The sequence below is a fragment of the Malaya genurostris genome, chromosome 2 (genome assembly GCF_030247185.1).
Source record: "Malaya genurostris strain Urasoe2022 chromosome 2, Malgen_1.1, whole genome shotgun sequence".
NCBI classification, from domain to species: domain Eukaryota; kingdom Metazoa; phylum Arthropoda; class Insecta; order Diptera; family Culicidae; genus Malaya; species Malaya genurostris.
In genome coordinates this window covers 206,789,300-206,801,101 of record NC_080571.1, presented here as the reverse complement: position 1 = coordinate 206,801,101, position 11,802 = coordinate 206,789,300, and the positions used below count along the sequence as shown (strand labels likewise).

General features: G+C 35.1%; 1 protein-coding gene across 1 annotated transcript; it reads left to right on the top strand.

Annotated features, from left to right (window-relative positions):
- Positions 1-9,654: 9,654 nt before the first annotated feature.
- On the top strand, positions 9,655-10,245 carry LOC131432248 (vitelline membrane protein Vm26Ab-like). The gene is made up of 2 exons (XM_058598392.1): positions 9,655-9,794; positions 9,855-10,245. Exons 1-2 carry the CDS (start codon positions 9,780-9,782, stop codon positions 10,197-10,199), a joined length of 360 nt encoding a protein of 119 aa, XP_058454375.1. The 5' UTR covers positions 9,655-9,779; the 3' UTR covers positions 10,200-10,245.
- The last annotated feature ends 1,557 nt before the right edge of the window (positions 10,246-11,802 follow it).

The window sequence follows — 11,802 nt, the reverse complement described above, 5'->3', positions numbered from 1 at the left end:
ATATCACTTCGATTGAAGTGTATTAGGTAAAGTTCATGGGAAATTCCAGAGCGTGGTTTAGAAGTACCATTCGCTCTTTTTTTCATAAGTATTACTTGGGAAGGGGCAAAACCAAGCAATTCTTTTAGTTCATTTTTAATTTCATCGGTACTTTGATCATTTGATAAGCCTTCAAGACAGCCTTGAAGGGTCTGTCTGATTTTATATCATATGAATAAAATTTATGAAGTTTCTCGGACAAATATGGAATAAGACGTTCGTAATCTTCCAATCCATCAACCAAGACTCGTCATTCTCCTCTTCGTCCGATTTGAAATGAGACTTTTACTTCCGGGAGAAAAGTAGAAAGCTCAATCCGGAATGCTTTGAAGTCGGAAATCATCACCGCCACTGGTGGCATAGATTGATGTTTCTTCCCAGAACGACAGGCGTCCAATTTGGGAATTTTTGGAGAATTTTCTTCTATGTCGCTACAATCGGATTCAGGAAGAATCTCGTAAATATTGTTAGACGGCATAGGATCAACGGAAGGGAAATCCGTCCGTTGTCTTTTATTTTTACATTCAGATTCTATAAGATCGTGAATATTATTAGAAAAATATTGACTAACGGATTGTGATTTATTCCGTATTGAATTATTTTTAGCCTTAGGCTTGTTGCCTTTCCGGTTGGACGCAGGCATTTTTGAAATGAATGAAATTTTAAATTAAAATAACTAGGCTAAATTAGTCTTCGATTAGACTCCTAGTTCGGAAAAGTCTTGATAAAGACTGATGTTCTGGCACCACTGGCCAACATAATGTTGCGTCGTCATCGGTGAGATGGAGTAGCTGTCAAATGATGTGATAGTGAAAGAGAGAGGGAAAATAGATGCAAACGTCAATAGATAGAACATAAAAACTGTAAACAAATATGTACGTGAAAGTTGCTAGAGAGTGAATGTTGATAGCGTGGAAAATTCAACTTATATATTTGGAGGTAGAAAGGTCTGGATTGAGTTCAGATTAGAATAAATCTGTAAGTACACTGAACAAATAAACACACAGTAAAATAAACGAATAATTGTTAACAGATACAGATAATCGCCAGACGGGTTTAATTTGGATAGTTTCCTGGACAAAAACACAGAGATAGTGTGGTTAGGAGACAAGTAAGTTGAAAACAATGAAAATAGATTAAAATGAAAACGCACAATTGTTACAAAAACAATTTACCAAATTGTAGTTCAACAATACCAAAACGAATACAACGGGAAGAGAAGGGAAAGATTCGAGCAGAGAAAACAAACAATTGTAAGTAGTAGAAGTAAGAATGAGAAATTTTGAATAATAAAGTGAATTTTATTTAGTTTGATCTGCCAATACAGAATAGCAGATTTCCGAAAATATTGTTTTCAACTGTCGTCCGAACAACTGATTTTGTGGTAGTCTTAATAAAGACTGATTAGTTTGTAGAATAGTCCTTTGAATAGCTAGCCTTAAAAAGGCTGATTAATTTCTTAGTCACTCAAATATAACTCTTTGTATAGCCTTGAGAAAGGCTGACTAATTGTTAGTCTTTGAAAATACTGTTAGTGAATCAGGTAGCCTTGAAGAAGACTGAAGCCTTGAATCAATGAAACTCTAGGTAGCCAGAAAAAATTTCCAGGAGCCAAGAGCTATACGCGTGCGGTGCGAACGACTGTTCAACACCGACTGAGATATACATACTCGAAGTACTAGTTTGGGTACCGTTTTCACATGAGACACTATTTTTGGTACTACATTCACTTCAATTTGTTTTGCTCTTTCGGCACGACAGGATAGACATGGCACTTCGGTGTCAATAAGTAATTTGTAAGTAGCAAATACTTTACGTCTGCTCAACGGTTTATGTTGAACCGTTAGGTAGCGTTAGCAGTTCAACATAAACTGCTGACGCACTGATGAGCTGAATGCGAAACGTAAAAAGTGTAAGAAGTGATCAAATCGCTATGGTTAGAATATTTCTATAAGAAGTTCTATGAGAAACTGACATACGATCTCTCCAAATTTTGCAACATTTGGAACAATCGTTCTTCATCGAAAAATATTAGACCCGTATTTTTCTATTTTGTCATTAGGGTGACCATTTCCTTGTTAAGGTGGATCAAACAATCGATTATTTTCGATTTTCTTCAAAAAATACATATTTTTAAATATCATAACTTTTGCAAATATTGTAATGTAACTTTTGCAAATATTGTAATGTTGATGTTTTGTATTTGAAAAAGTCAATTGTATAATTTTTTTTACGGTTTTCATGGTTTGTAACCAATGGGCACAATGTCACATTATTTTTTTTTTCTGAAAGCTGAAACATTTTTATATAACATTTCCAAAAATTGGCGATGTAAGTTGTTAGTTTTTGAGTTATAATTTTTCGTAGTTTCGGTGTTTTTTTCGATTTTCTTTAAATTAATGTTATTGATAAGTTTATAATTTTTTACCCACTCGGCCGATTCCGCTAATTTTTGGGTATGTTATTAATAAATGTTTATAGTTTAAAGAATGCAAATATTGTAAAGTTGAAGTTTTGTGTTTGAAAAAATCGATTGTATATCTTTTTAATGGCTTTCATGGTTCGTGACCAATGGGCACTATGTCATATTATATTTTTTCTGAAGACTAAAACATTTTCACAAATCATTTCCAAAAATTAGCGATGTATGTATTTGAGTTATAGTTATAGTCCAAGTTATTGTATTTTCCGTGTTTTTTCAATTTTCTTTAGAAAAGATGTTATTAATAAATTTATAACTTTTGAACCACTCGATCGATTCCGCTAATTTTTATAATTGAAGTGTTTCAATTGTATAAATTTTTAACTGTTTTCATAGCTTGCGACCAATGGGCACTATGTTTTTAGTATTATTCTTCTGAATAGTAAAACTAATATCTAAAACGTGTTTAATCCACCTAGCAGTGAGATGATACCTTTTTTTACCAATCTGCATGTGTTTTTTGCATGAATATTCTTCGGTGTTTAAGTTTTCATGACATTATTTTAATGACCGTCGTTTTAAGCGACAATTTGAGATTTTAATCACTCATTACTCTGTAATGTCGAAACTGCAAATCGGATCGAATTTAAATCTAGAAGTGTGATAATCGATTAAAGATGCCATGATATGTAAGTTCCACTTTAGAGTTTACGATAATTTAAGGTACTTCCAGAGCCGGTATTCAGGAACCAGCATAACCCAAACCGATTCGTATGGCCATATGACGAATAAATTACAACAGTTTTGAGTCCAACTTTGAAGCTCAATCCCATCTTCTATATCGGTTTGAATTTTAAAAATTCATCATCATGTAATTCGAGAACCGGAAGTCATAATTGGATAAAATTAATTAATTTTGTATATAAGTTTATTTTAATTTGAATTTTTGTTTCTGATATTTGATTAGGCTTTTTTTGAGAAAACGATTGAGCTTTGAGAAACGATTTTATACTGGAACCGGAATTCTAAAATCGGTATGGCCGAAGTCAGATAAATTCACCTGAATAGCTGTATAGTTTACATTTGTTTCAAAATATTTGAAAATCAGTGAAGACATCTTTGAGAAATCATAGCAGGAATTAAATTTTTAGGTGCCTTCTGAATCGACAAAAAGTTAATTTTTTTATCGGCTATCCAAATCTGCTAACCCGATAAACCTGATTAATTTATGTGGAATAGACATTTTTATACCAATCACCCTGTATCCCCGAAACCGGATGTTGGATCTGGCTGAAGAGCAAAATGTTTTATAAAATCTTGAAACTTTTCATTTGAATCTTAGATGATTCTTAGAATTCATTTGAATCTTAGATCGATTCAGCCATCTACGAGTAGAATGAGTTACACAATTTTGATTTCGTTTCATATGTCATCCTGTAGTTCCGGAACCAGAGGTCGGAACCAAACATAATTCAGGAACTTTGTTTGGGAGCATACGAATTTTCGTATGAATCTGAATTTGTAGAAAAGAAATTTTCCGAGAAAATTGAGTGAAATTATTTGTCACACACGCATTTGCTGATCTCGACGAACTGATTCGAATGGTAAATGGATGTTATGTTCTTCCAGCATTTATTGCTGTAAGTAGTTTTAAACAATATAATTTAAAAAAAAATCTGCCATCATCTGGTTTATATATGTCATATTCGAACGATTATGTTGCCAAAAACGAGCCGTGCTAAAATCGGTCCGAGGCTAAATGTCATGGAAAAGGATGCTGTACACAGTCTTTTTGGTACTTAGAAACAATTGTATGTAACAGAATAAAAAATCGTGTTTTCCGTTGCTCCCAAGCATTGCTTTGTCATACAGCGCTCAAAACTCCTACTGCTGGAATAGGGGGAAAAGTCGTTTACACAAAAATTTCGATATCTCCGTTAAAAATGGACGGATTTTAACAATCTATGGCTTTTTGGATAGGTATTATCGTGCGGAATCTAAGTCTGAAAACATATTCTGTTTTCAAGGTCAATTGTGACAGATACTGTCAAAAAAGTGAAAATTTTGACATAAAACTTCGTATAACTCAAAAAGTAAACATCCGATCTCAAAACCATTCAATAGCGTTTTGGGTGACGGGGAGACCTTTCATTTGCGACTAGTTTGATCAAAATCGGTCCAGCCATCTCTGAGATCTCGACCTCTTAGTTGACAACACACATACAGACACACACACATACACACACACACAGACATTTGCTCAGTTCGTCGAGCTAAATCGATTGGTATATGTCATTCGGCCCTCCGGGCCTCGGAAAAATTTTCGAAAGTTTGAGCGAATTCTATACCTATTTTTTATATATATAAAAAAAGGTAAAACTAAGCAGAATTAACCGAGTGATTAAAAAGTTGATTTAAAAAAAATGGATTTTTTTGACGAACATTGAAAATAATCGATTTTTTGATCCATCCTAACAAGGAAATGGTCACCCTGAAGACAAAATAAAAAAATACGGGTCTAATATTTTTCGATGGAGAACGACTCTCATGATTTCTCATGGAATTGCTAGGTAAGAGGATCTTGTTATCGTTTCGTAGTAGAACAGTTTAGAAGATCGAGTCGATTGGTCGAGTAGGTGTCAATAGTTTGTTTTCAACATATAGCAAATATAAAATTTATACAGGATTTTGCGAAAGATTTGCTCGAGTCTGTGGCAAAATATAAATATAAAGTTATGCAAATGCAGCACCCAAATAGTGTCGATTGCGGCGACAGCTGTGAGTGTTTGCCAGGCGGTTCATTCAAAATATTACTCATAGTTCATATGCGAGTCCGCATATCTGTTATTTGTGATATTCCACAATAAAACATTCTCATTAGTGTTCCAGTCTGCTGTATCCTGGTCTAAATTTATGGATTTGGAACTGCTCTAATATGCGCTCAGAAAAATTTGGGAATTTTTCCTAGTGCACATCATTTCAAAACAAATCATCGAAATGGTATTTCAAGATGAAGTGCAAACGTTCCATGTCTGGTGTAACAAAAGCCTTTTGAAACTAAACGTCAATAAATGTAAAGTAATAGCTTTCAGTAGGAAACAAAACACACCAGATATCACAATTAAACTTGGCGATCAAACAGTAGAAAGATGTATTAGAATTAGAGATCTAGGAGTAATTTTAGATAAAAAGTTGACTTTCATCGATCACTATAATACAATAATAGGCAAAGCTAATAACATGCTTGCGTTTATAAAACGCTTCAGCTATAATTTTTGCGATTCTTACACGATTAAAACATTATATATTGCCTACGTAAGGTCTATACTTGAATATTGTAGCATTGTTTGGTCCCCATTCTCAATCACTCACAAGGAACGTATAGAATCAGTTCAAAAGCAATTCCTATTATTTGCACTCCGTAAGTTAGGTTGGGCAAGATTTCCTCGAGCGTCGAGAACAATAAATGGTTTCATTCATACATAACATCGTTACACATCGGGTTGATTCATCTGGACTTCTGTCTAAACTTAATTTTTATATACCTTCCCGACAATTACGAAATCGAGCTATATTCTATATAAGTTATTATCGTACCAACTATGCTAAATTTGGCCCATTAAATCAAATGATGTCAACTTATAATAAGCATTGCGGAGCAATTGACTTTACAATGACAACAGCCCAGCTCAAACAATATTTTAATTCAATACGACCTAGGTCCTAGAAAATAATGCACATTAATGTTTATTTTAGAAAATATCACACGTGTTAAAATGTAATCAATACAATGTAATGGTCTACTATAGTTTGACGACAAATAAATATTCAAATATTCAAATATTCAAATCGAAATTCTCTCGTAACGATCTTTATTTTTATATATGAACTTCCACAAAATAAATTTACAGTACACTTAATAGGTCATTTTTCTCTATTTCTCACAGAGTGCGATGAACTCGATTTTTTCAGATTTTGCTTGATTTGAGAAATCATTTGCTACTCATTTTGAACCTCCTCCTGTAGTACACCGTGTGTTCAAGAACGTTTAGAGCATTGCCCTTCCGTCGTTTTTATTGCACAATGACAGCTTGCAAGATCCGGCCAAAACATGATTCCACCCCCAGCGTGATAGTTTCAATGAATTGAAATGGCTGACCACACCAACATCTTCGACTCGAATTTGATGCTTATTTAAGGAGCAAGACTCCTTGCAAGCGTTTGAGTAATATTCACAATGTGTGCGTAAAACAAATTCCGACGCTTCTTTTCCTGATTTTAATCAATAAATCTTCCATATGGTTGAAAAATAAACCAAACAGTTCATTCTGCCTGAAATTGCAATTCAAGAAAAGCGAAAATCTTAGCCTAAAACTCTTCCGTTTTCCTTAAAACTGCTCGAAATAAATTATTTCAGTTTCAGCTTACTTACACTAACACATTTGATTAGCAACAAACATATTCCTTACCATACAACAATACAATATTACAACATTTTCGTACCTTCTAAGGAGTGTATCGAAAAGTAGTTAGCAACATTGATTATTGAATAAAAAAGCAAAAAAAAAAAACATATTTTGACATCAGTTTTCGATATATTGTAGAAAAATTACATTTTTATGCATTTCACTGATTATATTGAAGAAACTCCTAGTTTCTGTGAAACATTCTTCATTAAATTCTGCACAGTTACTTTTGTGACTTTCCTGGTGGCAGCTGTCCAGATTTTTTTTAACTCCTGCATGTTTTGGGACACTGTACCTTCCTTCCAAAAGAGCCGTTGATGTCTTTTTCCACGAATTGTACATTATTTTTTGACAACCACTGTAGAACGGAGTTGGCGAAGTGGGCTGAAGCCAAATCCGGCCAGAAGAGAGGAGGAGCCTTATGCGTTCTGTACAGTGGCAGCATTATCTTCTTCAAACATTCTTCCTCGTACACCTTGGCGTTAATTGTGCCCTTCGTGAAGAAAATCGACGACCGCAAACCACAGGTACAAATTGCTTGCCAGACCAACACCTTCTGCCCAAACACCGTGGTGTCAAGCGTCGTCCAAGTCTTGGTACACCGATTTCGTATAATATTGCGGTCTGGGCAGCGCTCGAGAGTCTTCCTTGGCGTAGGTTTCGTCGTAGATCAGGATGCATCCGTCTTTATTCTGTAGAATCTGGTTATACAGTTTTCGCGCTCTTGTTTTGGCCTGAACTTGCTGTACAAGGGACTTTTTCGGTACCTTCTGTTTCTTGTACGTTTTCAGGGAGTTCCGAACTTTGATTCGTTGAATCATCCCGATGCTGGTGTTGAACTGCTTGGTCAAATCCCTCGTCGACGCCGATGGGTTTTTCCTGATGTACTGAACCACTTTTAAGGCCCGGCCGGGCTGGCTGGGACCCGTTTTCCTACCGGATCGGAGCAAATCCTTTATGGAAAGGGTCTTACCGAACTTCTCGATAATAGTTTTGACACTGGTGTGGTGCACTTTCACCCGTTTTGCAATTTCGTTGTACGTGACACAACTTTCTGAGCACCAAGTTTGCAGAATTTTCTTTCGCGTTTTCGGATCAATTCGACTCATCATTGAAACGATAAACCGTACCGAAACCAATCGTTTGCGCATTGCTATTGACATGTAAACAAACATGTCACCAAAAAACACGCTGCAAAAATTAAGCAATTTCAGAGTAATAACTGTTTGAATGTTGCTAACTATTTATCGATACACTCCTTATAAGTAAACCCGTAAAATACCTTTATTTTAACTCGGAACGGAACCTTTATTTTAACTCGTGAAAAGCAATGGATATGAAATGTTGTCGAAAAATAATTTATTTTTCCGGAAAACTGCTTTTGTAACGAAAAATATTTAGTTTTGTTTATTTTGTGTAGCGTAATCTAATACAAATGAATTAAAGCAGTGTTACTAACTTTTTTATTAGGGAATACGTTCATGAAATGTAAGCAATTTTCCATCAAACGTTGGTAAAAAATTGATCAAAACTGTTATTTCATACAAAAAGTCTGGCTTAGCATTCATTTGAGAATAAATTATTGTTAAAAAAGATTGTATGAAACTCAATCGTGCATATGTTAGATCTATGACATACGTACCAAGTAAGATGTACGTAATACACAAATTACCAACACAAGTTAACTTGGTTTACTCTTGATCCTTAACATCGTTTGGTGTTTCTTCGATGTTGTCGGTGTAATATCTATCGTTTCCATACAATTTACGCTTTGAAAATATGAAGTTCGATTTATTGTCCAAAATGATGCATTTTTCATTTGCAAAGTGTTTACAGCGAAGCGAATGACAGCATATTGGTATGTTGTAGAGATGTTGTGCGGAATATTTTGGGGCTTGTTTACGTTTATGGTAAATTACTTTGTTTTCCTTCAAAATACAGTGGACAGTCGAATTTGAAATACAAAATTTTCGATATAATTTGAACAACCTTGTTTTTGGCATTCGACAGCAAATTTTTCTTTGTTTTGGCACTTCATTCCAGTGAGCGATCGATTTACTTTACAATCACGACAATCCTTCAAAATGGTTAAAATAGTTGTACACGAGATCAGCTTATCTTTGAACGCTTGAAGAAATTTTTTGTACTAAGCCATCCGAACAAATTGGCGAAAGATTCACGCAAATCCAGCTTATACGATATTTTGTTTGTAAACAAAATACGCAATTTGACGTTAACTATGCAGTATGAGCACAAGTGCATTGGTTGACTAGTGTGCGTGTGTTTATGCAGCAGAGTTAACATTTGAATTTAGTCCAAAAACTCCTTGAACAGATGTTAAATACTGAAAAATAGAATGGTTTCATCAAAGGGTCAATGACCTGTATACAAGTATATTTTATTGACCTTGACTCACAGCTTAGAACTAAACTACTATGCATTGCCTATAAATGCGTTGCCGATAAATTGCATAATTCCAGCTCACATAGTTGATTCATTGGCACGCGTACTTTGCAGACAGGAAGGCCATCGGATTGATGGATTTACACGGTATGATAGTACAGTCCAGGCCCTGTGTGATGTGAAGACAAAACGTGGTTTGCATATCAATCAAAAACTCACTGTCCACGATGAACTGGCTCGCGACATCTGTTTGAACACCTTCGAATTCATTGGGTTTTACGTGAGTTGGTTGACCGAATTAACTTCATCCCCATCCAGAAAGAAACGAAAACGATAACTGATCTATTCTGAGGGTATAAATATTAAGTCAAACAAAATTGTGAGTATCATTAGTAGACTACCTTCCATTTACGTTTCATCAACTCCTAGAACAGCTCAAAAAATTCATCATGTTCGCTAAAGTGGTAAGATGGAATTTTTTTAAAAAAAGATAAAAAAATAATATTGACAAAATTTAACTCCAGATTGTTCTGGCTGCCGTTGCTCTCGCTTGCGCCAATGGAAAACCACTAGTTGCTGCTCCGTTGGTGGCCGCTAGTCCTGCTGTAGTGACCGCTCAAAGTTCGCAGTTCGTTTCCAGAAACTATAACGGAATCGCTGCCGCTTATACAGCTCCGTTGGCCGCAGCCTACACTGCGCCTGTTGCCACTGCCGCTTACACTGCTCCCTTGACTGCATCAGCTTATACCGCCGCTTACACTGCTCCAGTTGCTGCCGCTTACACTGCTCCATTTGCAGCTGCCGCTTACACTGCTCCATTTGCAGCATCCGCTTACACTGCTTCTCCATACTATCCTTATGTTCTGTGAACTGTTACCCTCGTCTCCAATAAACCTTACCGTTGAATAGTTTGAATCCAACTTGTTTGAATTGAGCAATCAATAACTCTCACATACAACTCATTATTTCCATGAATTGCTTGTAATTTATGTCACGTGCCAAATGATGACATTTGAACCATCCCTCGAGGCTCGCACAGTGCAGGATATGCAGGTAAATTGATTGTTAATTCAGAGAAACGGGACCTCCTTGCTGTCCTGCATGAGCAGAGGGGCATCGGGAATATTGGTAAACAACAAACAACAGCGAATGGAACCAAAGTATCCGATATCCAATTTAAAAGTGGGAAGGGCGAATTGCATTAATCCCGAAGGGAGCATGCAAAGCACGTTTGAAAGTAGCACTAATGATTTACGCTTGGCATGATTCAGTCAAGGTCCGATAAGGTTGATTTGTTTTTGTTGATACTTACTTGACTTTGATGTGTTAGTGATACACGACCGTTAAGAACGAGTGATGATTTAGCGAATCTCCAACATTTTCAAACTGATTTTCTTTTCTATATGTATTTCCAAATCGAACGTGTGATCAGAGTACTTCGGGTGAGAGTAATGGCACTTTTACCTGGCAATAAGGCCGTTTGCAAAATTTTTAAAAATTGTTGACCTTTTTGTCTGTTTCCGGTACTTCCGGAACCAGATTCAAGGGACCGGTATCAGGTATTGACTCTAGAATTTTTTTAGGAACAAATCGACCCTGGGACTTCGAGATTTTCTAAATTGAAAATGTTTCGTTTATAGGTTAAACTACTTGTTTGTTCGGTATAAAGCAATATCTGAAGAAAGAAGAAAAAAATCTGATATTTATTAAAAATAATATTACTGTCGAAAATTTTATTGTTGAATGTATGATTTATAAAATTCTAAACTACACTTTTTTGATTGGGTTGATTAAATATTTTTCGATGATCTTCAATCAATTGCATAAGGCTTCACAGATAAAAATATTTTGTGATTTTACATTCATTTTCATGGACATATTTGGAGCAGGCAATTGAAAGGAAATTTACGGAGCGGTTTGTAAATATACAGTCTTGTTCAATGAAAAACTAAATAAATTTTAATGTAATTTTACATCAATCATGATTTTAAATCAGATTTTCGTTTCAACTGATGTCTATTTCACAGTACTATCGGTTTACATGTCGTGTAAGTTTCATCTTTTCTTTCTGTGTTTGTATAAGCATTGTTGTAAGTTTTTGTTAAAGCTATTCCTCGTTCCGCATTGTCATTAAGGGAGTTGGGTCTAACAGGAAATCCAATTTTGTGATTTTTTAAGCTATCGTTTATTCAAATAAATTCTAATGGTTTGCATGTAATTTGTCCGTGGAAAGATATTAAGAAATAAGTCTGTGAAGAAGTATTAAATTAAAACAACACAACTGTTGTAGATGTTTTCCTAGACGATGAACACGGACTTTAAAACGTGTTTTGGAGAAAAGCGCATTTGAAGTTTGTTGTCTATAAAATAGAAGAAAACAATTCATTTTTCTAGGGGATGGGTGGAGTTTAACACTTTCGAAAAATCATATTTTTCCTTTGTATTTTGTTATAATAAAACATTTTAAGAAAG